Raw genomic sequence first — 18,797 nt, forward strand, 5'->3', positions numbered from 1 at the left:
ACATGATGGATTTGTGACGGCTTTTTAGGATTATGTATATAGGAGAGAACACCAACTCGGAATGAGAGACGGAGAGAGAGAGAGAGAGAGAGAGAGAGAGAGAGAGAGATTTATATGGGACTCGAGGGAGCTTTGGTCAAATTCATCATTAATGTTGTTTGTGGAGGATGAGAGAATTTAGATTACTTATGCATATGTAACAAACTTTCGGGAACTTGGGCACAAAATCCATCGCACAAATTCTAAAGCTCTTAGAGATATTCTCATATCGCAACACATTAGGATGCGGCATGTAGAGATTCTCTTTGCCCAAATTAATCTCTCTCCATAGGTATCGCTTATAATCATCATACTTAAACAATCTTATATAATTATCTAATCTCTCATGGTAAATACATGTTATTCCCTTTAGAGTGAGGGCATATCGCTTTTATAAGGTAGCCATCTATCTTAGGTATGCGTTTTGCATCATGCTCCCAAGATTCAGCCAAAAATATAACATCAATACATTGTGATACATCACTTAACCTTAACGCCTTATCCCATGGATATCCTCTACAATTCCAAAACATGATATTCAAATTCGAGGTATCAGTAGTCCCATGGGTCTTCACTTGCTATGCATTTTGCATTCCTTTCCTAGATGCATATGCTTGCCTTCTACGTTCTTGCTCTTTTGGAGTTCGATCCTCCATTATAAAGAAATGTGTACCATTGAAATACACCCTACTACCATCTAAGATAATAGCTCTTTTGCGTTTATCTAGTATTGTTTAAGTTTATCATATTTGGAGCATTCGACCTCCCTTTAGATGAAATGTTGTTGTGCAATCAACATTGTGTGTGTGGGGGGGGGTTCAAATTCATCAATAATGTCATCTGTGGAGATTGGATAATTTACATTGCTTATGCATATGTAACAAAATTTCGGGATTGTACAAGAGAGAGAATGAAAATGAGGGATAGATAGTGGGGAGCTTGGCTACGAATTCCAACAACAAATTCTAAAGTTCTTAGATATATTCTCATATCACGACACATTTGATCAAGGAATAGATTCTATTTTTGAAGTGTGAATGAGAGGGTTGGTTATATGTAGCAGACGTTATATGTATGTATGTATATATACTTCATAGCATGATAGGTGTCCTTTGGTATGGTGATGGGACAGTGCTTATACAAACAAAATTACATTATCAAATTGTGAGTAAGAAGACTTCATATCCTATCCATATCGTAAAGTTATGTCTAAATGTTGAAAAACTAAACAATACTCAAAACTAGCTTGACATTCTCATTGCCATATGATCACGTTATGGACTTGGAATAGTCTATAAAGTGCCGACTACCCTATCGAGTTTGATCTCAAACGAATGGTGTGTTTAATGTGGTAGATGTTTTAATTGTACGAAGGGAGAGTTCTAAGCTAATGTACGTGTTCTCTTAGGAACATATGAACTATATATTCCGTTGTATCTGTTGAGATGTTAACCTCAACTTAGTTTAGCCATTTAGTTAACCACGTAACTTAGTAGTTACCTAGATAGAATCTAGTTAATGTGTTGACCTTAAAGCCTTGAATAGGATTTTGTACTTGAGTGGGATACATTTTAGATCCTCCACTCACATGTTCATTTAATATACGACTTACAGCTTTGTACCTATATTCTCCTCACACATGTGCACCATTGCACATGAGATGTATATATATACCTCATTAAGGGTATCATTGTATTTTAATGCTTATTAATATAAAGAAAGATATTTAGCTACACTCTTGTTAATCTTCCCCCATTTATATTATTGTTCATAAGTGTATCTTCCTCTCTCTCTTCCTCTCACACACATACACACACAAATCACATTATCTTCCGTTGTTTTATCAATACTCACATAATTAGATCCTAATTAACCCTAGTTAATTACCTAATTATTAACAGTATCCAATCCTCTATCGTGAATCGTGATAACACTTTGATACTATGTTGTACTAATATAAATTTGTGTCTTCTCTATTGTCTCTCTAAATTTAATATTTGTTTGTGAATTCTCTATTTTACACTTAGTAGTTAAAAAACTCGAAATATGATTATCCCCGTGTAGTGATATGTGGGATTATATTATCTTCCCTCTCTTCGTAGACTAGCTTGACCCCCATCTATATAATATTTATCTCTTATGTTAATATAAACGTCATCGTGGATCCAACCTTATATCTTTCTCTCTCACGAAAGAGAGCAACTACAACTTGCAAAGAGTAACCCCTAATTGATTTTATGCAACAAATACTCAGTCAAAGTTTGTCAGTTTACATGCATACAATTATTGGGCTATGCACAACACGAAGAAATAATGATGGTATAATTTTTTGTTTGAATGACACCCATTAACATACTCAAAACCAACAAAAGTTCATGATGCAAATAATTCTTAACCATCACTAGTATGACTCATGTTCATGGTGCATTGTTACCAAACTCAAATCTAACCTTTGCCACCTGCACACTCTAGCATTATAAACATGGAGGTTAGCACGGTTTTGTGCACAAAAGAAGATGTTTGCTTCGTACGAAATTTCACCTAAGACCGTAGAAACATTTACTTTCATGTAGGTGAGCTTAATCCTAACCATGATCTCTTTATGATTCAAGATTGTGTAGAAAGATTAACATGACATCCTAATATATCTTGAGCACACATAATATAACATGTCTAAGATATGATAATCATTGCAACATTCTCACATCTAGTATTTGCATCTACACATTATTGTGACACTCTAAGCTATACTTATTGTCGCACTCTAAGTATTTGCAAAAATGTGACTAGTGCAAAATTGCATCTCTAAGATCCCAACATGACTTCTTCTTAGAGGAAGGAACAAGAGTAACTTGTGTCCATGAATGTTCCCAATGGTAGAGAAGATGTCTTGGTGGTTGTCGATAGGACGGATGTAAACTCACGAGTTTACAAAGCAGTGTTTATGTCAAAGGTACTCTTCGTGGTGCTCGTGTTGTCTTTGTAAGACGTCACTGACTAAATGAAGCAAAAGAGAAAGTTAAAGGCAAAAATGAGTAAGATGGACTCACAAGGGGTTGAGACAACAATCGAACATTCTTTGGTGGTTAGATAGGAGCATTGGGGGTTCTCTTGGATAGGTATTATCACATGACATAGGGGAGCAACTGTCGCATCGATTATTGGTACTAGATATATAATCACTATTTTCATTTGTCCAATATGGTAAGGGTGATTCGTTGTGATCATCAATTGTTACTTGTGGGGTGTTGTGAATGACGTTGGCTACAAGAGTCAATTTTTGACTAGATATGCAATCTTGTGTGCCCATCAATTAGGCATTACTCAGTGGGCTATTGGGCAACATTGGCTTAGCTCCTAAGCGAGGAGGGATGATCGCAAATTAGTTATAGGGGTAGATGTAGGACCTCACATTCTAGTCACTATGAAGTTAGATATATACAAGTTAGAAAGTATGTTAAAAACATGAAAGTATGCTAAAAACATGGAAGTGTAAGAGTGTAACCTCTATAAGATCTCCCTCTCTCTAGCCCCATCACTCATACTAATGCAATTGTCTCATGGGCCAATTTTGGCCTTACAAGGTGTTAATCTCTCTCTCTCTCTTTGTAGTTAGCTTGCCCTAGTGGTAAGTTGTTACACTATTGGCAATATATCTTGGGTTCGAAACCCAATTTCTCACATGTTTATTACTCTATATCTATCTCTCAAATTTACTCGATGCCACTGTGGAATTAACATCTCTCTCTCTCTCTCTCATCATAATTAGCTTACCCTACTTGTAAGTTGTTACACTATTAGCACTATATCTTGGGTTCGAAACCCAATTTCTCACCTGTCTATTACTCTACATCTATCTCTCAATTTTACTACCATTGTAGAATTAATCTCTCTCTCTCTCTCTCTCTCTCATAAGTTGAGACACTATTAGCACTATATATTGGGTTCGAAACCCAATTTCTCACCTGTCCATTACTCTACATCTATCTCTCAATTTTACTGGATGTCACTGTGGAATATAAGGGTTGAACCCATGACCTCCTGGTCTCCATTGGGCAACCTTACCAACTGAGCTCTCCCTCCCTCTAGCCCCATCACTCCTACTAATGCTACAAGCCAATCAAGGGATACACAAATGGGCTTTCGACACAACATAACAAAGGGGTTACAATAGATCGGGCAATAGCAATTTGTCGTGCACGTAGGCCCCAACCCCATGGACCATGACCTTAGCACCCTTGTCATCGACAAATAAAGGTCATTTTTCTCCCGCCATCGCAGGTGCTTCCCTCGCTTCGAAGACCTCTCTATTCTGGATTGACCAATGCTAGAGATATTTCGAAGACAAAAGTTACAATATATCTAATTTGAGAATCTCACAGCAAGATTCCCTCGTCTCTTGTTATCTTATTTACTATTATATTGAATATTTATTTTATTTTTCTTTGTTGTTCTCAAAGACCGAGACAAAACTTAAGATGTAATCTCTAGTTTGGTCTTAGAGGCCATTTTGGCCTCTTAAGAGACGTTTTTATATATATATATATATATATATATATTTCTTTCTTTCTCTAGTTTCATCGGAAATTAACAAACTTACCCTAGTAGTGGTTAATGTTCGCGCCACACCTCTCTTTTACACCATAAAATATTTTCTTAACTTACATACATACATATTGATATGCCATTGGTGGAATGTAAGGGGTTGAACTCATGACCTCTTTCTCTCTCTCTCTCTCTAGTATGTGTGTGTGTGTGTCTCTCTCTAGTATGTATGTGTGTGTGTGTCTCTCTCTCTAGTATGTGTGTGTGTGTGTGTTCTCTTCCATGAACAGAGAGAGCAGGTAGAGAGGAAGAGGAAGCAGAGGAGGGAGGGAGGGAGGTCTTCTCTGTTTCTCGTGTGAAATGGCGGTTGCCAGCCATATGCCATGGCCATCATGGCCATGGCTCTGCTTCCCCCCTCCCTCCCTCCCTCCCTGCCATGGCGCCTTCCCCAAACCTCTGCATTCCCCTAACGCCCATTTCTGCGCGTTTTGAGACCCTCTCCCACCTGCTCTGGGACCCATGGGATAGGGAGGGGAAGGAGGGCTTGTTCAAATCATCAGACATATCCCAATCCTTCCCCTTACCCCACCCCACCCCACAAATACCATCTTCCTCCTCCTCCTCCTCCTCCGGAATGCGCTGCCTCAATCGACTCTATGCGAATGTGAGCGCGTGAAATTGGTACCTTCTCTCGAGAAGAGTCTGGCATTCCTTCATTGGCGACTCGGATTTGGATGCGAAGTACAGTGTTTGAAATTGAAATTGTGGATTATGATGCCGCCCCCGCGGCCTACCCTGCTTGATGTAGAAGACACTGACAAGGAGATACCATTGGGATGGGAAGGAGCAAAATTCCCCTTATCAAAACTGGACCTTACCAAGCTTTCACTGGATTATGCAAAGCAAGTCAGGCGGTCCCCACGCCAATCAACCACCCGGCGCCTACAGAATATGACTACTGGCAATGCAAGAAGACAAAAGAAAGCCTCTACATCCAACAATCGATATGTCTCGCGTACATCCAGAAATGTGAGATTAGTGAGCCAGACAGAGAAAGGATGGAGCTGGCTCTCAGTCAAGTTCGGAGAGATACGAGACAATAAGACACTGAAGAAGCCCCGAAAAGGCGAACTTGCCCCTGAGATTATTAATGCCATTTGGGGTTCCCGAAACACAAGACTTTGCGAGCGTACCCTCGAATCTCTTAACGGCTTGCGTAGAAGGAAGGTCTCTATTGACACAGAGCAGGAGATTAAGGAGGTATCTATATGAGATTCCAAAGCCCTTCATTAAAATAACTCCTTTGGAAATTTTGTTTGTCCATCTTTGAAGCAATGAAAAGAAAGATATGTTAGTATTAGTAGCACACACTCCGAAGGGAAGCTTGGTTTTGATTGGTTTTCATTTTGTGAACATGTATTCTATTAGGGAAAATCTGCACTCTCTTGGTTTAGATTGATGTCATAATGTGGAGTTACACCAGCAATAACTAAAATTCAGCAGATGAAAATCACCCACTTATCAAAAGCTTTGTGTGAGTCCACAAAGCAACAATAGGTTAACTTTCTCCTATCTTTGCCTTCATAAATATCAAGATGTGACCATATCTGTCGAGCTCATGGTGTAGGAGTGACCCATACAACTTGGTACACATAGTTCAAACCATCATAGTTCTGTAATTCTCAGACTCCAAAAAATCATATCTTTAAGATTGGAGGAATGATATTTCTGACAATGTGATTGGAAGATCCAGCCGTATGATTAAACATATGTGCGAAGAGTGGTGCCAATGTAGATTGTGCATGGGAAGAAAAGTTCTGCTACTAAACCATCAGGGTCTGGTGGATTCCCAGTTTGCAGCCTGTGTATCACACTGCATACTATATACTCTCTGAAGTGTGAGGTCCAGGGGTAGTCAAATTGATGGCTGGTTGGGTATATGGTACATATGAGAAACATATGCATGGCAATTCATAGGAAATTTAAATAGAATGGATGTACAAGGATCTTGAAACATCCTCTAAGCGTCCATGCAATAAACAATAACTTATAAATGTCCTCCTCTATTTTTCTGGTACATGCTTTTATTTATTCATCTCTCAGTGAGGCTCTGAAATAGTATATTCTGAGAGGAAGTGTGGATCAGTATTTTGTAATTATCACCATACTATCTCTGTTGCTTTCATTTATGTGTTTTGATGGCAAGAAAAGCCTTTTTGATTTCTTAAGCTGGAAATTTCGGGATCACACTCTTTTCTCTTGTGGCATCTTTCCCTACACTCAATGCATTCATGAATGGTGATCAGTATCTACTCCTATTCTGTGGCATAACCTTGTTGCATCTTTGTGTGGCTATTTGCCTCCTTCCATCCAATCATCCTCACATGCAGTGGTGGGACTTTTGTCTTTTGCCCTCTTCTGACATGTTATCCATGATTTTAGATGCATTAGTTTGGGAATTACTCCTTGCCGACGATCCATGATCTTGCATCCTATGCTTGTTTCTTTTTCTATATGTGCTGCTACGCCATGCTATTTGGAGGTTTCGCTGGCCGTTTTAGGGTTTTTTTATGATGTTCCTTTGTTTTGAGGAACTTCCTCAACCTTGCGAACTAATATTCTTCACAATTATGTGAAGATTTAGTGTATGCTGATACTTCACGTCTTTATTTTCATGCTTCATCTTACTCAATCTCATGTTGAAAACTTGGGCAAAATGCTCTTGGCAGAGATTGAAATCTCTTCTGTTTTTCTTGGAAAAAGATTTTGATATGACAAATATAGTTACAAACCATTTACAATGGTTGAGGTCCCACTAGGGGGTTTCATCACACACATGATGCCTCACGAGGATCCCATGCTTGCTCTCTCATATTTACTCACAAGTTACATCATATTTAATTACTTCTTCATAGTCGAGAGTTTGTTGCTTTATTTGGGAAAGTTTTACGTGTCCTGAAAATGTGCTACTTGACAATCACCATGGATTTTCAAGTATTCATTTGTGGAATATGGCAATAAATATAACTACTTTGTTTGTTTTGGCAATTGACATATCCATTCCAGCATAATAGAGATTCTCATGGCCAAGCACACATGTGGCCAAATCCAGTGTATATCCTTTCACTCTGTAGCTTCACCCTTAAGGTGAACAAGTTGAAGTAGTGGATTCCTATGTCTATCCAGTGTTCACATTTAAACACATGATTGGGGATGTCTCTATGACCCTATATAGCAAAGCTTCCACTGCATGAGATCACCGGAGCTGAACTCCAGAACTGAATTGCCAGCCCATGATGGTAGACACATGAACGTAATCAAATAGATTCGAACCATGTCACCTCAAATAATTACACATAATGCATTAGAAGCATCGAAGGAAATGGGAACAATAGAACAAGGAGAAGGATCATGTGACGTACGGGTGATGAAAGGCTTCAACAACAATGGCCTCTGATACACTAGACCTCTCCAAAATGATGAACAAAACAAGGTATCATGGCAATGCCTATAGAAGCTCTATACCCAAAATACTTGGAACACACCAACAAAGCCTCTTCCCTTGCTCACAAAACGATAGGGCAAATCAGAGTTTCCTCCTACTAGTGAGAGACTGAAGTAGGATGAGCACTTCACTTACTTGGAGCTGAACACCTTCGCAATTTATATGAAGAAGAAGTCGAAAGTGAGGGACATTGAATAGATGATGGAGAAGGCTGGTGAAACTTTTCCCAAACCTTGCTTGAGCTTCAAACATAGGAAATCAACCCTTATATTATATTACCTCATGGGATGCAACTGCCGTGCGCATCACTGACTTCTTCCATAAGCCTACACCTCTACTGATAATGTGGCAAGGCATTATCATAGAGTGAGCAGAGGGATAATGCAACAATGGAGACTGTTACTAGGATAGCGACGTGGGCCATACTAGCACTTAGTGAATTTTGTTGTGGTCTCGCACCACTGCACCGACCAACCTTGGATACCATATCACTTCACCACTAGTCATCTATGTGTATCAGTTATGCATTTCTTGCTTGGAAATCATCTCAAGAATCATTCCACCACATGCATTAAAATCATTATCGTGGATATTTAGGAAACCCAAAGCTTTTATTTTTGTTTCAACATGTATAACATGAATTCACCCATATTTGTATTCATCGTTCTTCTCAGAGCCTGATTTTGGCCTCTAACAGATGTTAATATATCTTTTATCTTTCTCACCACAGACTACAGTAGCCTGCACTAGATTTCATGCCACTTCCCTTTGTTAGCATTAAACTCCATAGTAATCTTAGTAAAGGCTTTTGTTTTGAGACCTTGTGAAGAGCATTTTTGTAAAGTGGGGCTCAAGACACAGAAAAACTGGGGACTATGAAATATATAGCATTATTAGCAATCTGTAATATCTTATTCTATTCTACTTGTTAGTATTTCCTTTATGGGCCTTTTATATGCCAATGTTGTTTTCAAACCTTCGTTGTGGAATATGAGTTTCTAAAGCCATTTTCAGGAGAATTGTTAATTTAGTTATTGCTCAAATTCTGGTATGTTTTAACTAAGATTAGTGCCCTGAAAGCCATCATTTCGATCTGCATCCCAAACAAAATTGCAACAGAAGACCTTCAACTACCACAACAGATTCACCTTCTTATCCTATCATGTAGATTCTCATGATCACTTTCATGAAACTCAGTTACACTCTATTTGTTTTTTATGTTGAGTTTCATGATAAAGCTTTCTGTATTTGACATTTTGGTTCCAAAATATTTTAACGGGCATGCTACATGATTTTTCTGTCCACTATATTTCAAACTGCACATTATCCTAATGAATGTGTTTTATGCCATCTATCATTAGGTGCAGACAAAGATACAAGCTAGAAAAGGTGAAGACAGATCAGATGACAATCTCATGGATATTTTACTGCATAATTGGACTTACTTTGCTCATTCACACACAACATTTGGCTCAGTAAGATATCAATGCCATTTTTTTAATTAGAAGTTTAAGGGTTCTAATCTCAATGATACCTACTCTTTCTTTCTTTTCTCTGTACGTATTTATGTATGTTTTGCATGTACAGACGGACAAGCCGGTTCATGCCAAATATTGTGAGAATGGCTTCGGGCATTTCCTTCTTTCTAATGGGCAACAAATCCATGGACAATTCAATGTGCAGCTGCGTGTCCTACTTAAAAAATTGAGAAAATTATTGCAGAAATTGCGAAGTCAGATTCTCCCAACATTTTATCAGGCAAGACGCTTGAAAACAACAGCAGCAGCTCACTTTGATGGATCGAAAATAATATTTTTGAGTTTTCAGCTGCTTTACTACTAGTTTTAAAAATTGAGCTGAATACTTTCTGCAGGAGTTGCCTTCATGGAGGTCACCTAGGCTGGAGGAAGACCCAGAACTGGAAATCCCAGCTATGCCACCAATGCCACAGTTATACCCTATCTCAGGACTCATACCTATCCCAAGTGAACAGGATGAGTGTATACCCAATGATTACCCAGCTTCTGTATTTAAATCACCTATCCCCAAGGAGCATCCACCTCTAATTTTACCAGAATCATTGAAGGTTCCACCACTCATATTACCTGCCATGCCAATGTTTATTGAGAATGAATCTAGCATTGATTATGATTCATACAAAGAAGATCCATTGCCAATTTTTACAGTTCCACCCCAAGAACCACTGCCAAAGTGGGTGGAACCTCTTCTAACAGAGCTGCCACCAGAGCCGGAGTACCTATCATCTCCAATTATACCACCTCCTATTCGGGAGTCTATTCAACCTTTCCATCCACCTCTGCTTGAACCGAGACCATGTGAGAGCTCCTATTATGAACTCGGGAAGGATGAGAAAGGAATTTGTGATGGTTTGTGCAGCAAGTATGGTCATAAGCACCATTTTGTACCTGGTCAACGCAGGCGGGAACCATGTTTAGCCAAGCCCCTTCCAATGCCGAGCATTCCCACCTTTCCTCTTCCTGAATTTGAATCCTTGATTCTCAGTACTGATTTTAAGGATGGGGGCTCTTTGGTTGGGCTACAAATCATACCAGAACCACCTTTTGAATTGCCTCCTGAAGAACCCATTCCACCCTTTCAACACCCAGTTCTTAAAGAAGAGCCGAAAGGTGTGCCACTTGCCCCTCTTTGCCTTCCACATTGGAAACCACCAAAGCCACCAGCTCCGCTTGGATGGATTGCTGGAAATCGTCCAGTGTTTCTTATTGATTGTAGTGCTGCAATGGCAGGAGAACGAATTGAAACTGTGCAAAATTGTCTTAAAGCATTATTCAGTCCAGGTGGCCAGGTATATTTTTCTTATTTTGAAGTATTTATTGTGAGGAAAAAAGAATAAGTAGACTTGCCAGCATTTTTCAATGAGATAAGGACGTGTGCAACTCCAGAATAACCATCACCTGTCTTCCTTTTATGGGACAAGTCAAAGATAAGTTTGAATCTTTGGGATTATCAGGCCAACAAACGGCTATGGGTTAGATAACAAACATTTGTTGAAAACTTCTGGAATTCTAGAAACAATGACAGAAGTTGTAATTCTTCTATGATGTTGAGCTTACTATATTCATTCTGTAATTTACCCGTTTTCTTTCGCCATGTAATTCTCATTTCCAAAGACAGATATGAATATAGTTCAGAGTTATTTTCTCTAAGTTCAACTCTGTTTGTGAGCATAAAGTTTAAACGTCCTGTACATAGATCATGCTGTACAATCTAATAAATTCATATGTATTTAATGTATTGAAGATTCAGGTATACCGACTTGTATTCTAACAAGACCAGTTGACGTCTGCAGGGTGACATTGCAGTAACCCATTTTGACATAATCATGTACTCATTTGATGCTTGGAGTTTTGGAGACATTGAAAATTCCTATACTTACAAACAAACAGCAGGTTCAAGATATAGGAGACAGTTAGAGGTGAGCTTCCATTTTACTGGATAACTTGTTGCTTTCTATATTTATTAATTTAGTAATAACACCATTTAGGGGATTCTACATAGTAACCACAGACCTTTAGTTGTGCTCTAGAAGAAAACTTTATTGGGACATTTTATTGTACATTCTAGAAAACATCATGTTTATTGAACATTCTGGAAAACATTGTGTTTGTTCCAGATTCTGGAAAACATCATGTTTTTTGCAGTTTCTGAAAAACATCGGGTTTATTGCAGATGGAAATGATCATGTTTATTGCAGATTCTGGAACATAACATGGCATATCATATCCTTTCCAATTTAGAGTTATCAGATAATTTATGTTTCTTGCAATGCTGTCAGAAAATTGATGTGCACAAGGTCTTACACATGCATATAGAGATTAGAGGCTTGCAGAATATGTATGAGAAAAGGTCATCCAATGCTGCATTAATCAAAGTATAAGGTGCAAGATCAAGGAGGCACACATTGGATCACCTGTGCCATATGCCAATAGCAAGCATGTGAGAATGGACTTTTCACATAAATGGCATTATGTGTTTAATTTGCTTGGAGTGCACTCGCTTTTAGTGGGAGGGCTATTGATCAGGGAAAAGCAAGCTTCAATGGTTGGCTAACCAAGCTGTAAGTCACCCTGTCCTTATGTTGACAGCTTCAGGATATTCGACAGACACTTTAATCATGTTACCTCATAATGAGAGAGATCATGAGAGATAGTTTCTTCAGTATAATTTCCAACCTTACCTTGTGGTGTATCTAGAAGAGCCAATGAACCGATGAGCTGACGATCTAACCATACTCAAGTCCAGAATTGGCCTATGAGCCTAATCATGATTACAAATATGGGTGAATAAAGCTCTAAGTTTCCTAAAGATCCATAATAATTATCTTAATGCATGAAGTGGAATGATTCCGAGATGGTTTAATAGCATGAAGTGCATAACTAGTATGTATGGGATAAGTAGTAGTAAAGGAATGTAGTATCCAGGTTGATAAGGTGGAGAGAGGCTATGACGAAGTTCACCAAGCGCATCTTGAGTGTCCTTGGGCAGAGCAGACATGGCGAGCAATGATCCCCATGAAATGCGACTGTTATGGCCCATGTCCCATGTATCCTGATTCTTGTGCCTTCTGTTGTCAGCATTCCTCTCCTTGTTTCATGGTGGCTTCCTAGCACATTGTCAGTAGAGGTGCGGTCCTATGGAAGCAGTCAGTGATGTGTGATTGCTGTTGCATCATGTCTGCCAATATTAAGGCTGATTCCCTATATGCTTTTGAAGCTCAAGCAAGCTTGGCCAAATTACCGCTGGTCAGCCTTCTCCATTATTTGTTGAATTGTGAAGCTTGCATGTTCTTCCATGGCTCAATGGATTCATCAAGTTTTCAAATTCCCTAATCTTGTTCAATGATTTTCTCTCTATGCAATAAATTCAATTTCCTTTCTCAATCTTAATATGGTTTCATTTCAATGAATCACATCTCTCGCCATGTAAGATGAACAATGCTCTTTTGGATGGATCAAAGATTATAAATGATAAGCACGTATTGTGAGCTTACACAATCAAGCAATTTCCTATATTCAATTTGCCATCCCCTTGATACATTCCTTTTATGCAGCCAATGAGAGTTAATACCCCAGAAACAATCAATGCAGCACTGAATTGGGTATCAAGGTGGCGACCCGCAGGAACAACAAATCTCTCGAAGGCATTAGAAGTTGCCACAAGTCGTACTTCAGCAGATTGCATCTATCTTTTCACTGAAGGGAGATCTGACAAGCCTGTACTTGTAAGTTGTTACAATTTGAAAAAACATAAATACCATGTTACTTGGTTAGCCTGCAGGAATATGGAAGGTCACTATTTGATTGATCTCCCTGAAATTATTTGTTTTGTTGTGAGCATTTACTTCTGTGCTGGTATTGAAAGGATATTTGTTTCTCCCTTGAGAAATTATTTGGTTGTCATGCCCTTGTAGATACTAAAGCAAGCCCAAATCCAGAGAGATTCTATTCCAATTTATGCAGTTGGCATGGACTCCAACAAAGTGAAGACTCGGTTCTTGAAACGGCTGTCAGATGTGACAGGAGGGCAATACCTACAACTGGAATCGAAGGGCAGTCCTAACAAGTCTTCAGAGGTGATAAACGACGAAGATTTAGATGATGTGATTTGGTCCCAACAAAGGATAGAGGATCATCAAAGGGAGCATGCTGCAGCTGGCCATAAAATGAGCATGAAAGATATTTATAAGGAAGTAGAAAGTGAGTATCAAGTTGTGAGATTGAAGTACCGAGCAGAAAGTCACGAGAAGAAGATGGCTGAGCAGAATGATTCGCAGTTAGAAGAGGTCGAGAAGATTCGGAATGAAAATGCAGCTATTATGTTGAATGCTAAACAGGCATATGAAGAGCTGGTATCGAAGATAAGAGAACGGAACCGAGTGAAAGTAGAGATGGCCAAAGAAAAATGGAGAGAACAATTGGAAAAGGTGAGGGAGAAAAACAAAGAGATGGTTGAAGATCTACTGAAATGGCGAGATGCAACATCAAGGGCGAGGAAAGATGCTGAGAATGCTGTGATCAATGCGAAGGTGAAGTTTGCGAGAGACTTGAAAGAAGTAGAAGAGAGAAATACAAGAAGCATGCAATTGGCAAGGGAGCATTATGAGGCTGAAGTAGAGAGACTCGAAAGAAAGCACATGGAGAGATTAGAGGATGTACGCAGGAGGCAGAAGGAAGCTGATGAAAATATAGCAGTGATAAACAAAGCAGCTCAGGAGGAATATGAGGCGGCAGTTTCCATCATTCGAGAGTCGAATGCTGCAATTCTCTCTCAAACACGAAAGGTTTACGAAGAGGTGCTGGAGCGAGTGAAAGCTCAAAATTTGAAGATCTTCCAAGAGGCACAGATGCAATTTGAAAACCAGTGTGAGGAAAGAAGAAGAGAAAATGCAAGAAAGAAACATGCTTTGGAACAACGATTACAGGATATGAAAAGGCGAAAAGAAGAAGCTGTGGCAGCCCATAAGGCAGAGGTGACCCGAGCTATATCAGAGCATGAGCAGATGTTTAAGAGCTACAATGCCATGAATTTGGAACATGAAAAGCGAGCCCGTGATGCGTGGATGAGAGAGTGTAGAGAGATTGACAAACAAAACATGGAAGCTGCACAAAGAGCGATGGAGGAGTTTGAAGCTGAGCAGATTAGGATACAAGAGGAGAATGTAAAGCTGGCCGAGAGACGTCTTGCATTTAAACGGTGTGTGGCGCAAGTCGTGAAAGAGAACGAGGAGATAGTTAAGCGAAAGAAAGTGGAATGGAAGGAAGACTGTGCAAGGACGGAAAAGGAGTACGAGGTGACGGTTAGCAATGTGAAAGAAGCACATAAGGCTATGATCGAGCAGATCAGGCTAAGAAATGCAGAGAAACTCCAATCGTCGTTGCTCGAGCACAAGACCAGAGTTGCGGCTGTGGAGGCATACAATGAGACGGTGCGGCCATACGTGGAAGCATCGAACACGATCCGGGTCGAGATTCGGCGCATCGAGGCCTTCCTGCAATGCATTGCCGACAGTGTCCTGCCGCCGAATAGACATGTGATGGAGAAAAACCCTATGAAATCACGGCTGGAGAAGGACCTTGACCTCCTAGCCGTGTCAGACGCCAATCTCAGCACCCAGCTTCTCATCGAAGCTCTGGGGCGTGCGTACGGTCAGAATTGGAGAACGGAAAAGAAAGGGGACAAGAAATTCTCGCTCAAGCTAAGCACGCCTTCTTGCTCTAGATTCTCGGGATTTCTCCCCATTCACCCGACTCGTGCTGCAGCACACTCTTGTATGGGAACATAGAGGGCCTTTCCCAACATGACCAACCTTGTAACAACAAAAGAAATGTCAGTCTTGTCATTTGGAGATCATTCAAACATATTCATCGGCTCACTTTCCTAACCCACGTTTGGCTAATGAACCAACCACCCTTAAACTATGAATAAGCAAATACCGCAAAATTACATGTGTATCTCATATAACTCGTAGAAATAGCTATGTTGCAGTTCTGCGAGAAATGCGTGGCATATCATACACTTCATTGCTGCCAGATGTGCTGAACCAAATCTTTTTGTATGACCGATAAATTATTACAAGGATAACTTTTTTGGATATGAGAAGTGACTTTGAGAGGCCAAAAATGCATCACCACAACATGCTGTTTTACATTGTTTCCATTCAATGTGTATAGGATAAGATGCTGAATGAGACAATATTCAGAAATGCAAAACACCTTATGTTTTGTGGATGTATTAATACATGCATAAAGGTAATTCGTAATATACGTAATATATAAACTAGTTTATAATACACATAAACTAGTTTATAATACACGCAATTCAAAAAAGATGTGGAAGAATAATCTAAATAGAAATCTTCAGTGGCTAATATTGAAGCTTTCATTACTTATAGGAACATGGAAGGTATGCAACACATTTGTTAAAACCAAACATGTTTGCGTTAAATTAAAAATAAAGCTAGGGTTTAAGTTGAGTTTCCATCGTAACTCGTAGCTTGAAGGGGGATTGGTCATTGATAGCTACACAACACCAATGCCCACTACATTACAACACAGATTTTATTTTATTTCGATTTTCTAAATTTGAATACTGAAATTCGATGTTTGAAGAGCTCCTTGTATTGATGGCTAAAGGTTCTGTTTAAGAAGTAATTTTGTGAACCATTGAGCAATTATTTATGCAATTTTGTAGCCTTTGGATACCTTCCCTTTGACACTCGAATAACTTTCTACCCTACCAATGGTCTATCTAGTATCATGTCATTTCAACACCTTAGAAGGTTTATCCGATACAATAACAAGTAACTGTTCACAACCTCATCAACAAATGTAAGACCATTGAAGGGTATGTGCAATTTTTACAATTATTAATTTGGTTTACCTTCCAACTGACCTTAAAACATTCCTCATGCCAATAATGGAGTGTTTTCTAGTTACCTTACCACCATATTGATTGTGTTCGCACCACAAATGCCACCCCAAAACTGTACTACGATAAAGCCATCTCATTGGCGGTACAATAACAAAAACTTGTGAAAAACATATTCTTGGGATCTACCTTTTAAATTCATCGCTGATAAGATTAGAGATATGTATATATATATATATATATATATATATATAAAGGATATAAGTCAACGATAATTAATGAGATGAGATGAGAAAATAATAAATAAACAGAAATGATTAAAAGTGATAGGTTCCATAATTTGAACTTCATTATATCTAATACATACATTGCAAGTCAAAGAGAATACCAAACTGCAACACATACTTCCCAAAAAAGCTTTGGAAAACAAGGGGGGACTCTAAATCTATGTTCTTACAGAAATCTGAATTGTCACATGACTTTCCTCACCATGTGACTATGTACAATGAACATACAAAGTTTGCAATCATAGTTTATCAATGCATTTTATAATTTAAAGTTATACAAACCCAAGGGATGCCAAATACTAATAAATCCAAGATCCAACCTTGGGAGAATCCCATAATGTAAGAAAATAGTCATGCACTCTTAAGATGCTGGATTGTCGTCATGTAGGGAATATCAAATTCATCACCAATAGATACTAATGAAAACAATTAGCCACAATATTTTTAACTTACAAGAATACGCCTAAAGGATCATACCATCTTATGGTGAATATGTATTCAAGAGTTATTTTCAAAAGAAATTCATATTTGATGTTGAAGTACCACTCACATAAAAAACAAAATCAATCATTAGATCACACATATCTCTAACTTAGGCATCAATCAAATTGTTTTGATTCTTTTGCCTCATTGATACCCTTGGTAGCATTGAACTTTGGGAAATCCAATTCTATGGGTTACGTATAGGTAGCATAACATATATACAAGAGAATAATGATGTGCAAGTATAATCAAAGTTGAACTCCACATGTAGTATTAAGTTAACTATCAAGATTTTCCAACATGTGAAAGATCTGTTTGTGGATGTTCTCCTTGTCCTTTCTTATTGTAAGATATACGTGTTTCCCTTTTCATATGTTTATAATGAGAATATCAACACAATCCTACATATGATAAAAATTAATCTTACCCTTGATGAAGATGGTTGGTAAGTGCTACAAGGAAGTATGTTACGAGCATACACGTAACTACAATAAAAAAGTGGAACTATGCTTAGAGAGAGCTGGAGAGCATACAAGGTTATGGTTCATTCATCTATAAAGGCTTGCGATGTTTTTGGTTTGTCTACCGCCCTTATTTGTTGGTAGCAATGGTTTGATGTCGCCTTCTCAAAGGTGCATTCCTACACGAAGTTATGAGCTTGTCATAGGCAAGACGATAATTTTAGAAAAATCATACAAAGGTATCGAGCAAAACCATCGGTTTTGTGCGTGCATCTATCCAAACCCCGTTTGGTAGGGAGTGTCAAATTTGTTCGATGCAACCATTCATCTTTTGGCACAACATCAAACAACAAGGAACGTGGAAAACGTGAGTGGGGGAGCATTTTTATTTGCTTGATAAATATTGGGATTGGGAGCAGGAGCAGATGTTGCAAAGCTAGAAGACCAACACGGGAGTGCTTTGGGAGGGTGTGCACCCCCCCGACCGACAATTTGGCCTACAGTACCGAACAATAGACAGAAGCATGTGGGCACTGCTGCGCACGAAGGAGTCCAATGCGAGGATGTAGCTGTGGAGGTAGTCCGAGGGCTTCCCGAAGAAGACTCGATCCTAATGGCCCGAATGATTCAATGTTACCGAAGAATGATTTGGTTAGAGTTTCCTTGATTTTACCGGCCTAAGTGTGGGGGAGTTTCTCTCGTATCGTCGGGTCTCAAGGTGTGGTGACTGGTGGTGAGTTGTGGGGTTGGAGAGCCAAAGGCCTAATAGTAATAACTTTATAAGTATACCATGGGTCCATCCATCATGTTATGGGGACTCCAAAGTAAGGAAAAAGAGCAGCCATTGAAATTGCATATAAAAACACTTGTTCTGTTTCTCTCTTTTGTTCTATTGTTTGTCTTGACCTAGACACACACACACACACACACACACACACACACACACACACACACACACACACACACACACATAAACAGAATAGAAAAGAAAACAAATTGCTCTGTTCTGCCCTGTTCTCTTCTTCTTCTTCTTCTTCTCCTTTATTTTTTTCACATCAAATCCTAGGT

At 39.0% G+C, this 18,797-nt stretch overlaps 1 protein-coding gene across 1 annotated transcript; it reads left to right on the forward strand.

The window, feature by feature from the left end:
* Positions 1-5,322: 5,322 nt before the first annotated feature.
* Positions 5,323-15,851, forward strand: LOC147854827 (uncharacterized). The gene is made up of 7 exons (XM_087330948.1): positions 5,323-5,844; positions 9,451-9,564; positions 9,677-9,847; positions 9,963-10,916; positions 11,421-11,546; positions 13,182-13,352; positions 13,542-15,851. Exons 1-7 carry the CDS (start codon positions 5,356-5,358, stop codon positions 15,411-15,413), a joined length of 3,897 nt encoding a protein of 1,298 aa, XP_087187074.1. The 5' UTR covers positions 5,323-5,355; the 3' UTR covers positions 15,414-15,851.
* Positions 15,852-18,797: the final 2,946 nt, after the last annotated feature.

Source organism: Azolla caroliniana, unplaced genomic scaffold (genome assembly GCF_043228905.1).
Source record: "Azolla caroliniana isolate FFs.n. ecotype wild unplaced genomic scaffold, voAzoCaro1.0.p SCAF_15, whole genome shotgun sequence".
In the NCBI taxonomy this organism is placed as follows: domain Eukaryota; kingdom Viridiplantae; phylum Streptophyta; class Polypodiopsida; order Salviniales; family Salviniaceae; genus Azolla; species Azolla caroliniana.